Source organism: Anolis carolinensis, chromosome 2 (genome assembly GCF_035594765.1).
Source record: "Anolis carolinensis isolate JA03-04 chromosome 2, rAnoCar3.1.pri, whole genome shotgun sequence".
In the NCBI taxonomy this organism is placed as follows: Eukaryota; Metazoa; Chordata; class Lepidosauria; order Squamata; family Dactyloidae; genus Anolis; species Anolis carolinensis.
In genome coordinates, this window is record NC_085842.1 from 200,464,183 (window position 1) to 200,482,760 (window position 18,578).

General features: G+C 42.5%; 1 protein-coding gene across 1 annotated transcript in view; it reads left to right on the forward strand.

The window, feature by feature from the left end:
- Positions 1-8,074: 8,074 nt before the first annotated feature.
- Positions 8,075-18,578, forward strand: part of kcmf1 (potassium channel modulatory factor 1) — a 55,981-nt gene continuing 45,477 nt past the window's right edge. The window contains exon 1 of the mRNA XM_008118710.3: positions 8,075-8,212. Within this exon, the coding sequence (XP_008116917.1) occupies positions 8,197-8,212 (16 nt within the window). The 5' untranslated portion in view covers positions 8,075-8,196. The remainder of the gene's footprint in view (positions 8,213-18,578) is intronic.

Sequence of the window (18,578 nt, forward strand, 5' to 3'; positions counted from 1 at the left end):
AAATATTTGGGGTTCCATCTGACCGAAGGAAAGAAGATGTTAGGAGCTGAAAGAAAGGAAGTTGTTTGTGCCATCCCCACTCCCAGCACCCGGCGACAGGTGCGGGAATTTTTGGGATCAGCAGGATATTGTAGACAGTGGATCCCCAACTACGCCGTGTTGGCTAAGCCACTGTACCAGGCTACGAGAGGTGGAAGAGAAGATCCATTTGAGTGGACAGAAGAATGTCAACAGGCATTTAAGGCATTAAAAGAAGCATTGATGTCATCTCCAGCATTAGGACTGCCCGATTTGGAAAAACCATTCACTCTGTTCGCTGCAGAGCGGGAAGGAACAGCGGTTGGAGTATTGACCCAACCACTAGGTTCATGGCAAAGGCCGATTGCCTACTTGTCAAAGCAATTGGACACAGTGGCTCGTGGATTGCCACCTTGCCTGAGGGCTGTGGCAGCATCAGTAGATTTAATCAAAGAAGCGAATAAATTGACCCTAGGACAGCCACTGACAGTTAAGGTGCCCCATAGCGTTAAGGCACTGTTAGACATTAAGGGACCGCGCTGGCTCACAAGTGAGAGGTTAATGAAATATGAGGGATTGTTGTGTGACAACCCACTGGTGACCCTGGAGACTTGCTCCACTCTGAATCCGGCCACCTTGCTCCCGACTCCAGGAGACACCACGATCCATCAGTGTGCCCAGGTGATGGATGAGGTATTCTCCAGTCGACCGGATTTGAAGGATGTGCCACTAACTAAGGTGGACGACACTCTGTTCACAGATGGAAGCTCCTTTATGGAAAATAATCAAAGACACTCAGGTTATGCGGTTGTTCGGTGGGGGGGAGAGACGCTGGAAGCAGAGTCACTGCCCCCGGGGACTTCTGCCCAGAAGGCCGAATTGATTGCCCTGACCCGAGCATTGGAATTGTCAAGCGGAAAGCGGGTTAACGTCTACACAGACTCAAAATATGCCTTCACCACCCTCCACGCACATGGAGCACTGTACAAGGAGCGCGGGCTCCTCACGTCTGGAGGAAAGTGCGTGAAACATGCTGGAGAGATTGTGGATCTCCTGGAGGCGGTTTGGAAGCCAAGGCAGGTGGCTGTGATGCATTGTAAAGGGCACCAACGTGGAGACGATCCCGTAGTGCAAGGAAATAGGCAGGCTGATCTGGCAGCCAAAGAGGCAGCTAGGCTGCCCTATATTGAACATCAGGTAATGGCCCTACAGGTAGAATTAACTGAACATAACATTACATATACACCAGAGGAAGAAGAATGGGCCTTAAAGGAGAAGGGTCAGTGGTCAGGAGAACTCATAGTGATGCCAGACGCCCGTGTCTACGTCCCTAAGGACTTGGCATGGCACTTAGTCCAACACATGCACCAAAACACACATTTAGGAAAAATGGCATTGGCAAATCTGCTAGGACGACAGTTGTATATCGATGGATTACATAGCCTAACGGCAGCAGCAGCCCGAAGATGCTGGACATGTATCAAAAATAACCCCAGAGAAGGACCCCTCAAGCCACCAGGAGTCCAACATGTGGGTGGGGTACCCTTTGAAGCTTTAGTCACTGACTTTACAGAAATGCCCCCATACAAAGGATACAAATATTTACTGGTGTTCGTGGACACATACACAGGATGGGTGGAAGCTTACCCTACAAGAACTGAGAAGGCTGTAGAGGTGTCAAGAGCTCTAATGAAAGATGTTATTCCCAGATTTGGCATACCCTTAGAAATTGGATCAGATAATGGCCCCGCATATATTCAACAGGCTGTGCAAGGATTATGTAGAATTTTGGGCATAAAATGGAAGTTACATTGTGCATATAGACCCCAATCTTCTGGAAAAGTGGAAAGAATGAATAGGACATTAAAGGCTCAGCTTGGGAAACTTTGCCAAGAGACAGGATTGCCGTGGACGGTGGTTTTGCCCATGGCATTATTAGGAATCAGATGTACACCACACAAACGGACAGGACTCTCCCCTTTTGAAAGACTCTATGGACGACCCCCTTTGAACTTGAAGGGAGCCTTAGAGACAGGAGCTGAGCAGCACCTCATAGGAGAGAAACAGACATTGGCCCAGGTTCAGGCTTTGGGCAGACAAATGCAGCAGTTAGAAAAATACATTTCTGAATTGAACCCACCATTCCCTACCACACCTCTACATTGTTTTTCACCAGGTGACGAGGTTCTGGTCAAGGATTGGAAGATTGAGCCATTGGGACCCAAGTGGCGAGGACCCTATGTTGTGCTCCTGTCTACCCCCACTGCAGTGAAGGTGAAGGAGATTAAGCCGTGGATACATTACACCCGTGTAAAACTAGCACCTGAGGAGTGGCGGACGGAGCAAGTTCCTGGTGAGGACCTGAGACTCAGGATCATCCGGCAACTCCCTAAGGGGTCAACAAGGCCATGAAGCTGATCCCTTCGGGTGCAACGGAGCGTCGGTGGTCAAGTATGTCGCAGCATGGCCCAACAAAGGCGCTCTCCGGGAGATGGTGGCTAGACATTTTGAGAGGAAAAAGTGGGAGACAAGTTATGAGGAGGGGAGGAAAGCGCACTGTGTTTGGTATATTATTTGTGCTGAGTTTTATTCTCTCTTTTGGAAAAAGAGCACATGGGAATTGGATAAAAGAACATGCCAATTATATGTTTGAGCAGCACGGGAAAGAGGTAGCATTAATATATGAACACCCCCTCACCGTAGGAGATTTTTCATTTCTTCCCGATTTAATTGATGAACCACAGATTGTGTTGGAGGGATTGTCCAAGGCTCAGGAGGGTCCACCTACCGTGTTTTCTAGCATACCGCAAAGGATAAATAAAACTCGGTTTCGACGGTTTAGATACCATACCTCCACCAGGGGTTTGTGCTTCTGTTGTGGAGGATCGGGAATATGGAATTCTGAGTGGAAACACTGGGGAACTAGGCAGGCGTTCTTTTCCCGATTAGGCAATTATTCCCATTGTCGAGACCGGTTCTATCTACATGGACGATTTAATACATCTTATGTCTCACGATTAAATCTAACCGCAACCGAGTGGGCTAGCATGTATCCAGATTATCCCACATTTAGTGTGAATGATTCTATTGAGGGCCTAAAATCTTATATGAACATACTGCAACAATTAACCCAACTGAGCCTAGGTAAAAGCCTCTGTCCGTTATGGCAAATTAGGGATCCAAATCTATGGTTTTTCTTTGATAAATGGGCCACAAATTATCACCCCGGCAACTACCAGTGTGTCGGTGTGGGTTATTTGACATTCCCAGTTCAGGTCTTACACAAAAGGCATCAGCGCCTGAAACGGGACATTGTGCAAACAGGCCCTCTAGGACCAGAATGCTCGGATGAGGTCATTATTAACAAGGCTCTGTCAGGTTCAGAAGCCTCCCGTGTAGGAGGAGGCCTGATCACAGGCTTGTTGACACTGGGTGCTTACCCAGGGATTGTAGCTCAAGCAAACCGTAGAAGTGTTCTAGGCCTGACTTGCCGCCTTGAAAAGTCCATAAATGCCACTGGTAAAATTTTCCGGGAAATCCAGTCTGAAGTAGAAGAAATCAGCCAGATGGCCCTACAGCATAAGTTGGCCCTTGACTACCTACTGGCGGCCAGGGGGGGCTTATGCGCCATGGTTAGAGGGCGTTGTGTAGTGAAATTTCATAACTTGAATAATACTATTGAAGATGACATCGAGTCGTTACAAAAGTTAATTTACAATAATGTCCAGGAGATAGAAGGTTGGTCTCCCTTCTCCTGGGTGACTAGCTGGTTACCCTCAATAGAATGGTTGAAGAACATATTGTTGGTAGGGATTTTAGGATTGTTCATTGTTCTCATAGTTATGTGTTGCACTCCAATAATGATGCAAATGTGTACTAGGTGTGTCACACAATCTTTACCTGAAAAAAAGATAGCCATACTCCAAGCCAAGCGGGATTGGATGGAACCATAATGCTTTGCTTCAGCTTTTGTACATGCGCTTCGCAAAAAGAAAATGGGGGAGTGAGGCGGGAGGTTAAGGAACCCCAGGAAATACCATATATGGGCAGAGATGGCGACAGCTAGCGACCCGGGTGCATAAACTCACAGAAACATGTGACTTCTGGGAAATCATGTGTTTCTGAAGAAATGAAAGCTAAAGATAAACAAACAGCGCATGCGTACGCAGGCGCTCTGAAAGATTTGTGAGCACGGCACAAAAGAGTGCAGCCGGCCTGCTGGTCAGCATTGATTGGGCAGCGTCACAACTCTAAGCCAATGAATTTGCTTGTGGGCGGGCATAACCCGAACCCTGTAGTGTGTATAAATGTTTACTCAGCCTGCCACTGGGCGTTCTCCCTGGAGAGGCACTTACTTTGTGCTAGGGGGAACCCTAGTGGCCATTAGCGAAATAAAACTGCTTTCTTGGAAATTCCTTCAGTTGTCCGTCTTCAAATTCCTCCACTGCGCCAACAAGAACCGTAGCACAAAGGTTCCGCTACAGTAATGCTGTTGGCTATCATGGAGGAAATCTGCACAAAGAGCCTCCAATTAGTCCCTTTGGCCATACACAAAAATAATTAGAAGGTATATGTCTTGTTCTTCCCAATGAATTAGTACTTTAATTTTTATCCCGTTCGATTAAGTCTTAATTTATTACAAATAATTGCAAATGGAAAAAAAGAAGACATTTCAATTGAGCCCCTTCTCACTTTATTTTTTAATAACAACTGACTCAATTGCTGGTTAAGACTGTGTCAGGAACAAAGAAGTCCACAGCATCTTCTGTGGCTGCAATTTTCCCTATCTGGATAACTTCATACACAATGTTGCCCTCTTTTAAACTGTTGTCCAATAAATGTGTTCTAATCTGGGTCATTACAGTGTTTGGAAATGAACAGAGGATTCTGGGCCACATATACGTGTAGTCCAGAGAAACATATACAAGAATGAGACATCTGCTTTTTTAGCTCAGATGAACCCACAGGGACTTGAGTATAACTTTGGGGAGTCCTTTGCTCCTGAGGCTATAGAAATTTCTAGTATAGCTCTCAGTCATAAGGGAAGACTTTGTTAGATGCGAATACATCCTCCCATTCCCTGCGTGGGAAAGTCAGATAAGCTAATTCGGGGAGAGAAACGTCTGTGGTTTTGGGGGAAAACATAGGGCAGGACAGAAAAAAATGTCAGAATAATATGGGTTTGTAAGGGGAAACCAGAAGCCTTTCTGCATCTTGACTTGAAAATCAGAATCCCCACTGCCTTCCTCATATTTCTATGCTGTTCTCACTATAGTATGATTGTGATATGTCAGAGGCCAAAACTATTGGTCAGAGAATTAAAGACAGAACCACGTAAGTCTGAAATATCAGTACACCAAGAGATCTTATAGCTGAGGCTGAGAGAAAGGATTTGGTAACATAAGATTTCATAGATTGTCTACTTCATCAAAGACCGAGGCCCCATCTACACTGCCATATAATTCAGTTTCTGAATGCAGATGATTTGCTTTAAACATGGCAGTGTAGACTCATACGATCCAGTTTAAAGCACAAAGTCTGTACTCAGAAACTGGGGCCCCTTCCACACAGCTGTATAAAATCCACATTGAACTGGATGGTGTGGCAGTGTGGACTCAGATCACCCAGTCCAAAGTAGGTAGAGTCTCGCTTATCCAACCTTCGCTCATCCAACACAGTCTGCCACCCACAGCTGTTTCTCTAAGTAGGCAAAGATCAGATTTAAAAAAAAATATTCACAGGACTGAACTTTTTACAGATTTAACTTCCAACAATGTTGTTACTGTAAGTTCATTTTATGCAATTCTATCTTTGTTGTTTATTCGTTCAGTCGCTTCCGACTCTTCACGACCTCCTGGACCAGCCCATGCCAGAGCTCCCTGTCGGCCCTGGCCACCCCCAGTTCCTTCAAGATCAAGCCAGTCACTTCAAGGATACCATCCATCCGTCTTGCCCTTGGTCGGCCTCTCTTCCTTTTTCCTTCCATTTTCCCCAGCATCATTGTCTTCTCCAGGCTTTCCTGTCTTCTCATGATATTTGCCTCTAATATCCTTCCCTCCAGTGAGCATTTGGGCATTATTTCCTGGAGAATGGACTGGTTGGATCTTCTTGCGGTCCAAAGCACTCAGGATTTTCCTCCAACACCACAATTCTATCTTTATTTGTAGTCAATTTTTTAGTAGTCAATGTTTTCAATACATTGCAATGTTTTGGTGCTAAATTTGTAAATACAGTAATTACTACATAGAATCATAGAATCGTAGAATTGGAAGAGACCTCACAGGCCATCCAGTCCAACCCCCTGCAAGAAGCAGGAAAATCTCATTCAAAGCACCCCTGACATAACATTACTGTGTAATGAACTGCTTTTTCTGCCGATTTATTGTAAAACATGTTTTGGTGCTTAATTTGAAAAATTATAATGTAATTTGACATTTAATAAGTTTTTCCTTAATTCCTCATTATCCAACATTCTGCCAGCCCATTTATGTTGGATAAACGAGACTACTGTATTGTGGATTATCTGCCTTGGTATTCTGGGTTATATGGATGTGTAGAAGGGCCCTCAGATAACGCAGTCAAAAGCAGATATTGTGGATTATCTACCTTGCCTTTCTGGGTTATATGACTGTGTTGCAGAGCCCTCAGATAATCCAGTCAAAAGCAGATATTGTGGATAATCTGCCTTGATATTATACAGTTACAGTAGAGTCTCACTTATCCAACATAAACGGGCCGGCAGAACGTTGAATAAGTGAATATGTTGGATAATAAGGAGAGATTAAGAAAAGGCCTATTAAACATCAAAATAGGTTATGATTTTACAAATTAAGCACCAAACATCATGTTGTACAACAAATTTGACAGAAAAAGTAGTTCATTATACATTAATGCTATGTAGTAATTACTGTATTTACTAATTTAGCACCAAAGTATCATGATATATTGAAAACATTGACTACAAAAATGCGTTGGATAATCCAGAACATTGGATAAGTGAGTATTGGATAAGTGAAACTCTACTGTATGTGGAAAGAAGGCCCTGAGAAACTTAGCCATGGCCCCATCCACTCAGCTATTTAAAATCCAAATTGAACTGGATGATATGGCAGTGTGGACTCAGATCACCCAGTCCAAAGCAGGTATTGTGGATTATCCGCCTTGGTATTCATTATATGGCTGTGTGGAAAGAAGCCCCTGAGGCAGTGGAACAGTGGTGGCAGACCACCCTGTAGTGTGGATGGTCAACCACTCCCTCAGAGCCCATCAAGGCAGAAAATCCCACAATATCTGCTTTGAACTGGATGATCTGAGTCCACACTGCCATATATGCCAGTTCAAAGCAGAAAATGGGGAATTTTATTCATCTGTTTGGAAGGGGCCTGGGTCAGCTGAGTCCTCACTGCCATATATCCCTCTTTAAAGCAGATAAGGTGGGATTTTTTTCCAGCTGTGTGGAAGGGTCCTCAGATGGGAGAAGGAATCCCTATTTTGCCTCCTTGGAGTCAGCCAAGACAGACCTTGTTTTTTTCAAAACGGTCGCGAGGCAAGCCCTTGAGGCGCGCGCAGTGCTGCTGAGGAAGGAGGAGAAGAGGAGAGGCGGGAAAGCATTAGGAAGGGAGAGAGAGAGACTGAGGTAGAGCGCGGGCCCCTTGGCTTCTCCTCCCCCCTTCCCCCCCTTCTTCCTCTTTGAGTGATTTCCTCTTCCTCTGGGCAGAGAGAGAGAGAGAGCGAGCGAGAGAGAGAAGGAGAGGAAGCTGGGAAAGAGGAGGAGGAAGAGGAAGGGGAGTAGGCCTTGGCGGCGCTGTTCTGTTCCTCCTGTGAGGGAGGGAGGGGAGTAGGGACGAAAGCGGCCGCCGTTGTCGTCGTCGTCGAGGAGAGGCGGCGCTTAGAGGAGCTGCTGCTGCTGCCGGCGGAGTCACCGTGGGAGGGAAGGAAGAAGACGCCTCGGCCTCCTCCTCCTCCTCAGGAGCAGGAAGAAGGGGGCGGCGGAGGGGCCCCGGCCAGGCCAGGCCAGGACGGAGGAGGAGGAGCAGCAGCGAGGCCGAGGCCGGGGAGGGAGGGAGGGAAGGGAGGGAGGAGGCGGGGACGGGGGGGAACTGGAGCCCGCGACGGGCCTGGTCTGGGCCGGGCCGGGCCTCTGCTGCTACCGCCGCCGCCTCCTCTTCGTGAACTAGGATGTCCCGACATGAAGGTGAGTGGCTGAGGAAGGCGGGAGGGGGAGGGGGGCATCATGGCGGCTCCCTGCGCGGTTTTGAAGCCCGGAAGGCGGGCCGGGCCTGCTTTGCCTCGTCATGGGCCAGGCCTGGGTGTCCGTTACGGCTCCCCTCCGCCGAGAGCCAGGCCTTGTGGGCCTAGGCCCCGCCCTGGGGTTGGGTTGTTCGGGCGAAGGAAGAGACAGGCCCCTTCCACACAGCTGAATCAAATCCCACATTTTCTGATTTGAACTGGAATATATGGCAGTGTGGACTCAGATAACCCAGTTCAAGGCAGATATTGTGGGATTTTTAGCCTTGATATCCTGGGTTATACGGCTGTGTGGAAAGGCCTTCAGAGAACCCAGTTTTAAAGCAGACCTTGTAGGATTTTATGCCTTCATATTCTGGGTTATATGGCTGTGTGGAAGGGCCTTCAGATAACCCAGTTCAAAGCAGATACTGTGGGGTTTTCTGCCTTGATATTCTGGGATATAGGGCTGTGTGGAAGGGCCCTGGGATTATCTGCCTTGATCTTCTGGGTTATATGGCTGTGTCGAAGGCTCCAAGGCAGTTCTTCGCCAGGCATGGCCTTTCCCGGCCTGGATTACCATGGCAGAGGAGGAGAGCCAGGCCTAGCTGGAAGAGATGTGTATTTATTTTAATTTTAATGAAGTAGGTTTGATAGGGATGTGCCCCCACACATGGAATGCAATTTCGGTGGGATGCCCAGAGGAAAAGTTTGTCCAATCTTGATTGGAAGTGTGTTTGTTTACTTGAGTGGGCAGGCAACACGGGATGGGCACACGTCTAGATGGGCTCTCTTGACATTGTGCTGAAGGAGAGCAAGGCCCCTTTCAGACAGCTGAGCAAAATCCCACAATATCTGTTTTGAACTGGACTGGGTTATCAGAGGGCCCTTCCACACAGCCATATAATCTGAAATATCAAGGCAGAAAACCCCACAATATCTTCTTTGAACTGCACGATATATCAGTGTGTACTCAGGGTCCTTCCACACAGCCATATAACCCAGAATATCAAGGCAGAAAATCCTACAATATCTGCTTTGAACTGGGTTATCTGAGTCCACACTGCCATACATCCCAGTTCAAAGCAGATATTGTAGGTTATTATGTCTTGATATTCTGGGTTATGTGGCTGTGTGTAAGGGCCCCAAGACGCATGTTGGCCACAGCCCTGGGTGGGGTCGAGGTAGGCTTCCGGATGGGGCTGGGTTGGCAGCAGTGCAGGCCTGAGGACTGTGAAGTGTGGACGTGTTGGTGTGACAGAGCGAAGAAGGTGTGTCAGGAGTTGTGTTGGAGTGCAGGGTGCCTATAGCAGGAAGTGAACTTCAAAGAGGAAGTTTATGGTTGGGAAGAGATTCCACATATGTTCAGAGGTGTTTTTTTTATTTTGGAAAGGAAAAGCTGTGTAAAATATAATTTTAGCTTCAGAACGATCATAATGCAGAAGTCTAATAGGATTTAATAGTTTATATACTGTATTTTTTTAATTCTAACATCCTCATACCAGAACCATGAATCAACCTGCAGAATTCTGGGGTTTGTAGTTTAGTGAGGCGCAGGACCTGCTTGGCTGAGCAGTTTAAAGGCCCCTCCTTAAACTACAAGCCCCAGAATTATGCAGGAGGCAGAAACTGGATTCAAAGTGGATCCATGCTCTAGTGCAGGCATGGGCAAGCTTTGGTCCTCCAGGTGTTTTGGACTTCAACTCCCATAATTTCTGACAGCCTCAGGCCCCTTCCTTTGAAGCTATTAGGAATTGTGGGAGTTCCTGGAGGGCCAAAGTTTGCCCATTCCTGCTCTAGTGTGAGGAGTGTGAGGAGAATATTTATATAATATTTCTAAAAACAAGGTGCATCCTAGAAGTGCAGATTCATTTACGTGTGTGTGTGTGTCTAGCTATCTACCTACCTACCTACAACTCGGGGACTGTGTGTGTATATGTATGTATATATAGGCAGTCCCCATTACGAATACAGAGTCCCCAACTTAGATCTGACTCATAGTTAAGAACAGAGGTGAGAGAACAGGAAGTAAGAGGAATTGATCCCTAAGAAGGGAAACTCTCTCCTGATAGTTGATATATTTTATTTCTTTGATCCTAAGATGAATTTCCCCCCACATATAAATATTTCTAAACACAGGGAGCATCCTAGAAGTGTGTGTGTGTTTGTGCGTGTGTATGTGTATATACACACATACACGAATTGTATGTGGGGATTGTCTCTATATATAGTCAGTCTCCAAATTGCAAACGTCCAACTTACATCTGACTCATAGTTAAGAACAGAGATGAGACAACAGGAAGTGAGAGGAATCGACCCCTAGGAAGGGAAACTCCTGAAAAAGTTATCATGGGTAAAAGGTGTCTCCACTGAAGCTTTAGCACCAATCCTTGTTTTCACAACAGGCCAAACTTTTCAAAATCCAATGACCACAGGGACAGAAGGTGAGGTGAAATCATCTGAACAGAAAGCAAAACAAACTCCACAGGGGTTTTAACCCTTCCCTATGTTTTCCAAAACTAAAAAATTAATATTTTTTTGCCTGGAGTTACACTTAAAAATTGTACTTGTTTAGATTTACATACAAATTCAACTCAAGAAATCTACAGGACTTATCTATCCTGTTCATAACTTGGGGACTGCCTGCATGTGTGTGTGTGTGTACTCTGTTGATAGTATTGACATTAGTGTGTCACTAACATTCAGTGGCGTTTTATCACTGAAGAAATACAGTCATTCACTGGTTTGTATAGTCTACTATGATCTTAGTTACATTTCCATATATATTTACTACAAGTGAGGCTTGAAGTTAAAATTTGAGCAAGTTAAAATGTATTTTAGTTTTATCGATATGGCTGAGTAAAAATTTCACCATAGACATTACTTTACATGCCCTTACAACAAGGTGCTTTTTGACATGCAGGTGCACAAGGTCTGCTAAAGTTGAGACTTCCGCATTTTTTCTTTTCCTAGATATATAATGCTCACCATCTCTCACAGTGCAGTGTTACAGAAAGCAACGTAGAAGATACTTCAGTTTTCCCTGTATATAGTGTTTATTGCTAACACTGAATTAAACAAATGTTCAGAAAACAAAATGAGAGGAATTGAAGGGTTGAATACAGTATGCATGATAGTAAGAAATATTGAAATCATGTGTGACTTGTGAATCATTTGACCTTTTGGGGTATGATTTATGGTAGTTTAGGAAAAGAGATATCTCATAGGCTTTTAAAGTGATGTCAAATTCTATGGTGGATGAAGTAAAGATTATTGTCTGAAGAATGTGAAATACGTATTGTTGAAGTATTCATACATATAATAATGACACAAGAATGAATGGTCATGGAAAGGAGTGGGGAACTTGTGTTCCTCTACGATTTTTCACTTTAGTTCCTGTCAGGCCTAACATATTGACTGAGGTTGATAAGAGTTGTGAGTTCTCAAACTGCATTAAATTGCATTAACTGCATTAAAGCCCCTGCATAGACAGGGGCTAGGACATGAAACTTTTGGGTTATCCTGGACTTGGACTGGGGAACTTGTGGCCTTCCAGATTTTGAAGCTAGCTTCAAACTCTGCTGGCTGAATGACTCCCACAAAAACATATGAAAGAAAGCCCTTAATGTGTTTCAGTGCTCTGTGGTTTGTGTATTCACTATCTAGGTCTCAAACCTGTTCCAGGATTTCCTTATTCATCATCTGCCTAGCAAAATCACTTTCTTGAATACCATTTGAAACGGCATGAAATGGTCAATGTAGATGGGGTCCAAGTTGACACTGCTGCTGAAAGTTCAACTTTGGGTTGAACCTCATTTTACATCAGAAAAAAATTTACCCGAAAGCAGCAGATCCTTGCAGATCTTGAAAGCTAAGTAGAGTCAGCTCTAGTTAGTACTTAAATGTGAGACCACAAGGAATACCACCATAGGCTGTAGTTCAGAAGGAATTTCAAACTATTCCTGAAATTCATGTGGTTAGCATAAGTCAAGAAACAATTTGAAGGCACATACATGCACATTATTGCTTAGTGCATTTTGATATCTGGGATTCTAATAACCAAAGGAATGTGCTGCCACAAGACATGCTGATATTCACTATCTTAAATAGTTTAACATGACAATTTCCTATGTTCATAATGAATTGCCCATTTTATGTCACATTATTATCCACAATGATAACTAAGGCTGAATCTGCACTGTCGTATAATCCAAATTATCAAAGATGATAATCCACATTATCTGCTTTGAACTGGATTATATGAGTTTACATTCAGCCTAAATGGAATCTTTCTGTTCACCACAGAATAATTTGCTAGGGACTAAACAAGAAGGAAGGACTCTGCCCTTCACGTTTGTTGGCATTTGGAAGCATCAGGTTGACCCGTATTGGGAAAGAGTTGAATCCTTGTTCTGATCTCGCATTTGCTGTTATGTTTTTAGCGAAATGAACATCATGGTATTTTACTGTTGTCTTTTTTTGAAGATAAATCATTCTTAAATTGTTGTTTAAGAGTTGCAATCAAGTTGTGTTCAAGTTTAAAGTATACCAGCAAAATAAAGATCCATTATAGTAATGCTGATTAAAATTATAAAGGAGACTTGCCAAGTACTTTTGAGGTTTATATGTATCCTGTAGATGCCAACTCTTTAAAGTCTGAGAGCTTTCCTTGTAAATGGCAGTAATAACTGATTTAAAAGGACATTTACTTTAGAATGAGATCTTGGAGATACACAGAACATGCAATCAGCAGGCTGAATAATGGGAAGTTGTTTTCATATCTTGCAAATTTCTGTAATTTTGTAGTAAAATGCTATCTATGTATGTTTTCTTAGGGTCTACATTGGCTTCATTCTTAGGATATAAATGGGAAGATGTATAGTAATACTTTTAATTAACTAGGTTAAATCTGAAAGGAGATGCTTTCAGAAAATTATGTTAGAAGTTACATTTTTTTCTGGTGAATTCTATAAGTTATAAGCATTTCTCTAAAGTGTATTACATTTTAATATTTCATATGTAAATACTTTGATTTGTCCTTTCTCCCTGAATTGAGGGAGAGAATGCTAACAACCTCTCAAACATACTTTGAATGGTTCTGTTGATGTATCCAATGGTATTTTTGTTTACCAAGTTTACCAAGTAATCTACACTTAAGTTGCAAAATTCTCCAAATAAAGAATTTGAGTAGGTAACTAGGACATTCATAAGTAACTGTCTGTACCCTGTCTGTTGGGAAGTGTCATCACCAAATGAATAGTAAGGTAAGTGATACAGATCAACAGGGCTGATATGTGTTGCAGTCAGACAACATCTTTCTCACTCCACTTGTAGAACACTATAAGTGTTCCAGTATAAACTGTTGTATCATCAAATACTTCCTCATATTGACAAAGTATCATCTTGCTACTCAAATCCTCTGCTGATGATTTGGTAAAGGAGAGTTTACCAAACGTGCTTTGCTCCTATGAATGGGAGGTGTATATATTAAGACCCACATAGCCGCAGAACCGATAGTTGAGTTTCTTTTACCCCTGTCCCGGGAGAAACAGTGCCTTCAGGAATTTGCTAGGACCTCCAGATGATTCTATGGTATAGTTTCTGCCTGAAGTTATCATAGATTTGTGTTGGAGGACCTAGAAAATTCCTAGAGAGAATACATCTCTGAGAATCTCTAGATCAGGCATGGGCAAACTTTAGCCCTCCAGGAGTTTTGGACTGCAACTCCCACAATTACTAACAGCCGGTAGTTGAAGTCCAAAACACCTATAGGGCTGAAGTTTTTCCATGCCTGTTCTAGATCCTCCAATGTAATTTTGTGATTTGCTAGCACTAGAAATAAGCTACCATATTTTTTCAATACTAAGATGCCATCGATTGTAAGACACACACTAATTTCAGTACCACCAATATAAAAAGCGTATATAAAAAGCATGCATGGTTTTAAGATGCACTCCATTTTTATAAATGTTTATATGAGAAAAAAATGATTCTTAGAATCAAAGAAATAGGATGATTTAATGATGTTCTGGTCATATCTGCAGTTTTATGTAACAGGTTTCTGGCAGGAATGCACCTCCCATGGATTCAGGAGTCATACTATATACTTAATAAAGTATTATAATTCATTTACTCAGGCTGGTGTGATTAGATCAGTGGTTCTCAACCTGTGGATCCCCAGATGTTTTGGCCTTCAACTCCCAGAAATCCTAACAACTGGTAAACTGGCTGGGGTTTTTATGAGTTGTAGGCCAAAACACTTGAGTACCCATAGGTTGAAAACCACTGGATTAGATCAAGGTTTGGGGGCTTCCTTTTTGAGCTGTGAAATCATGGTACTGGATTGTGAAAGTACTTCTCCAATAAGTTGGTTCTGATGGAATTTTGTGACAAATCTTCATTTAATTACTCCCAGTTGAGATTTTAATTCATAAAAGCATCACTGCAACTTGTTTCATTGACTAGGACTGATCCAGCTTTTCGAACGGCCAGAATTTTAAACAAATTATTGTCTTTGTTCTCCAGTAAACTTAGAAGCGTGTGTAGGTATACTTTGGTAGGTGCACAGCTTGTTCAAACCTTTTCATTTGTGTACTACCGTAGAGTCTCACTTATCCAAGCTTCTGGATTATCCAAGCCATTTTTGTAGTCAATGTTTTCAATGTGATATTTTTGTGCTAAATTTGTAAATACAGTAATTACAACATAACATTACTGCGTATTGAACTACTTTTTCTGTCAAATTTGTTGTATAACATGATGTTTTGGTGCTTAATTTGTAAAATCATAACCTAATTTGATGTTTAATAGGCTTTTCCTTAATCCTTCCTTATTATCCAAGATATTCGCTTATCCAAGCTTCTGCTGGCCCATTTAGCTTGGATAAGTGAGACTCTACTGTTTTTTGGCACCAATGTAGGCTAATACATAACTTAAGGATAAACATGAACTAGACATATGACATTATTGTGTGTGCTTGTAAACACATGTATAAATAACTGCCAAAGTAATTAGTAGTGGCATTGCTGGCACATCATTCCAAACATGGTACAACTTTTGAGGGATCATTTTTTTACTGTTGAGTCAATTAGCATACAGCATGAGACCAAAATTTAATTCAATCCAGTATTTTGTTTTTAACAGTGTCTACCTAGATGACCTTGGAAAGCTCAAGGTATAATGTGAAAAATGAGTCCTTGATATGCACAGGTATGCTGCATCTGACTAGAGAGGTTCCATTTTAGTTCTTGGCAATGAATGATTAACCAAAGACCTTTACTTCATAAATTTCTAATTCTATCATAAAGTTGTTGGCTTAGTCAGTGGCTACCAGATCTTGGAGTAGTGATTTGCTTTTGGTTGCACTGATCTTTAGTTTTAGCATATTGAAAGAAATAATTTGTTTCTGTCATTTGTGAGTGCAGAACATAATGGAGCCCCTCCCTGAGTTACTAAACTGTTGCAAGGAATGAGAGACAGTTGTTCATTTATATAGTGCCATCAATGTATGTAGTGTTTTGTAGAGTTCAAGAGGACAGGTCATTTTATCAAGAGCTTGCAGTTGACAGTTTAACATAGGAGAGACAATACGGGAAAAGAGAATGCAAGAGTAAAAGGAAAGGATCTGTATTATTTTAGCTTTACACACGGAGGCCTGTTCATAACCTGTAACAGTGCATGTAAATGGAGATTGTGCTGAAATGTTTACTGAGAATTTGTGAAAAGAGAGGTGAAGGAAAAAATGGTGACAGTATTCAGTTATGAAAAGCAATATGAAGGAAAATGGCTAAATCCACTTAAAGGCTGGGAGCAGGAGTGATGGTTTTGGGTCAACAAAGAGGGAGGACCAAAAGTCATGACATATGTATATAGAAATTGCGGGGAGTTGAAATCCAAAGAACTTTGAAGGGAAATTGGTACTGGATTTGAGAATGGCCTGGATGGTAGTGTAGGATTTTAGAAGTGAAGGCCCTTCACTTCTAGTTCTTGCCCTCTTCTTCCACTTTATTGAGGAACAAGGTTAATGGAATAGAGAGAGCTGTCAGACAATTAGTTTAGTTTGCATTATTAGTGAGATGTCAGAGATCAGTCCATTAGAAGCTGATCATGTGAGATGTAATGGTTGTTGGGGTAACTTGATGCTAAATTAACTAGGGCTTTATAGATCAGTGCTATGCCTTTAAAATAAGTCAGGAACCATGGGCAGATATTTTAGATGAAATAAAATTGTATATCAGTCTTGCATCGGCATTCCCTATGAATTGAAATCCTGAGGGTTTTTTTTAAAGGCAGCCCCCACATTAAGTAGTAATCTCATGTGGAAGTAGCAGAGATATGGATAATTGATGTTATGCCCATTTTCTTTGGTAAAGACTACTGTCAAGTATGCAGCCAAGTATGCTAAAAGCTAGTTTTCTGTCACCGGTGTATCCATGGGAAGTGATGGCTCAAGGAGTACAGGAAAGCTGCATATTGAGTGGTTAGGGGGAGAGTGTAATGCTACCCAAAAGAGATTAAATATGATCACCCAGATTTCTGCAACTTCTGACCAAAGGTTCCAGTATCCATTTGAGATAATAATATCCCTGCCTTGAGTGCGAGTTGTTCATAGTCCTTCACTTCTGAGCTGATTCAAAACATTGGCTTCTCACTTCTATCTGCCTCACTGAAAAATTGAAACAAGTGAAGATATGACTTAATTGTGATCTTCAGCTTGAGTGCCATTTTGGTTGGGTGAGAAATATATGATCCTCTAAATGTGTTCAAATGGGAACTTCCCTCTGTGCTAGCCAGCATAGCCATTGGTGGAGTAAGGTGGGAAAGGATGGGAATAAGAGAATCAAGTTGTTATATCCCATGGAGATTTTCCAATGCATGTAGTCACTACATCTATATTAAATGGATTTGAATCCATTTGAATCCATAATGTCTTTTTATTTACCACTTAAATTGGGGAACTTTAATTGCTGGTTTGTTTTCAGCTCCTTTTTTATTAATGTTGAATTTGTCTTTTTCCTTCATGGATTGTGCATACTTAAATGCACAATATTTAAAATGGTGGCGGTGTCTAGGCCGACTTTGACACAATTAAAGCTTGTGCACCAACTGTGCCCATTCCAGGAGAAATCGGACCTGGCCACAGTAGTACACGTGATGATTACATCCAGGCTGGACTATTACAATGTGCTTTATGTAGGTCTGCCCTTGAAAAGCATTTGGAAACTACAGTTTGTACAAAGATCTGTAGCCAGGCTGGTAACGGGAGCTGGTATCAGGAAGCACACTACACCGCTCTGAGACAGCTCCACTGGCTGCCTATCTGTTCTCGGGCCCAATTCATGGTGCTGGTTCTCACCTATAAAGCCCTATATGGCTCCGGTACAGCCTACCTGGAACACCATGTCTCCTTTTACACTCCTAGTCGAGAGCTGAGGTCCAGTGAGGAGACCCTGATTGCCCCTCGGTCCCGTTCGAACATGCGTTTACGCAAACCTGTAGAAGGCTCCTTCTCAGGGGTAGCTCCAGCACTGTGGAACTCCCTCCCAGAGGAACTAAAGTCAGCCCAATCCCTCCTAAGCTTCGGGGGGGGGGGGGGGGGGGGGAGGGGTAAAGACTTTTTTTTTCCAACTAGGCCTTATCTAAGACATGTGCCATAGGAATGGGTTGAGTTTTAAGGTTTATGACTATTTATTGAGGGGCTGATATGGGGAAAGTGAAAGTTGGTTTTTATCGTATGTGTGCTTTTAGTATGTTTTAACTTGTTCATTTTATGTTTTATTTTTGATATTGTGTGTTTATATGCTGTAATCTGCTTTGAGCTCGGCAGTGGAAAAAGGCAATGTAGAAATATCTTAAATACATATTTAAAGTGAGCTTTGAGAATATACCAAGTTCTTTTATCTCCTTTTGAGTATACATATGAAGTTAGATTTTGGCCTCTTTGCATTTATATTTCAGTTGCCTATTTGTGGTACAGTTTGAGAAGATCTTTTTGGAATTTCGCAGTCTGCTTGGGAATGTCTCAACAATTTGATGTCATTACAGATTTGACTATCTCTACTTTAAATCAAGAAACGAATTAATCAGTTGAATTCCACTGTCTCCATAGACCTGAGGGGGCTCCCACAATGTATTAGTCTTTATTGAGACTAACTCTTTAATCTACTTTGTGCACTGTTGTTGTTGTTGTTTTACCTCTTAAGAATATGAATTTCTTCATCTCATAACTCATAGATTTGTTTAGCAGTCTTTAGCAATCTCAAGCATATGATATGTACACTTTTGTAGAACTCCATAAACGACTGTTGAAGTAGGATTTCTGGTGTAGGCCTCTG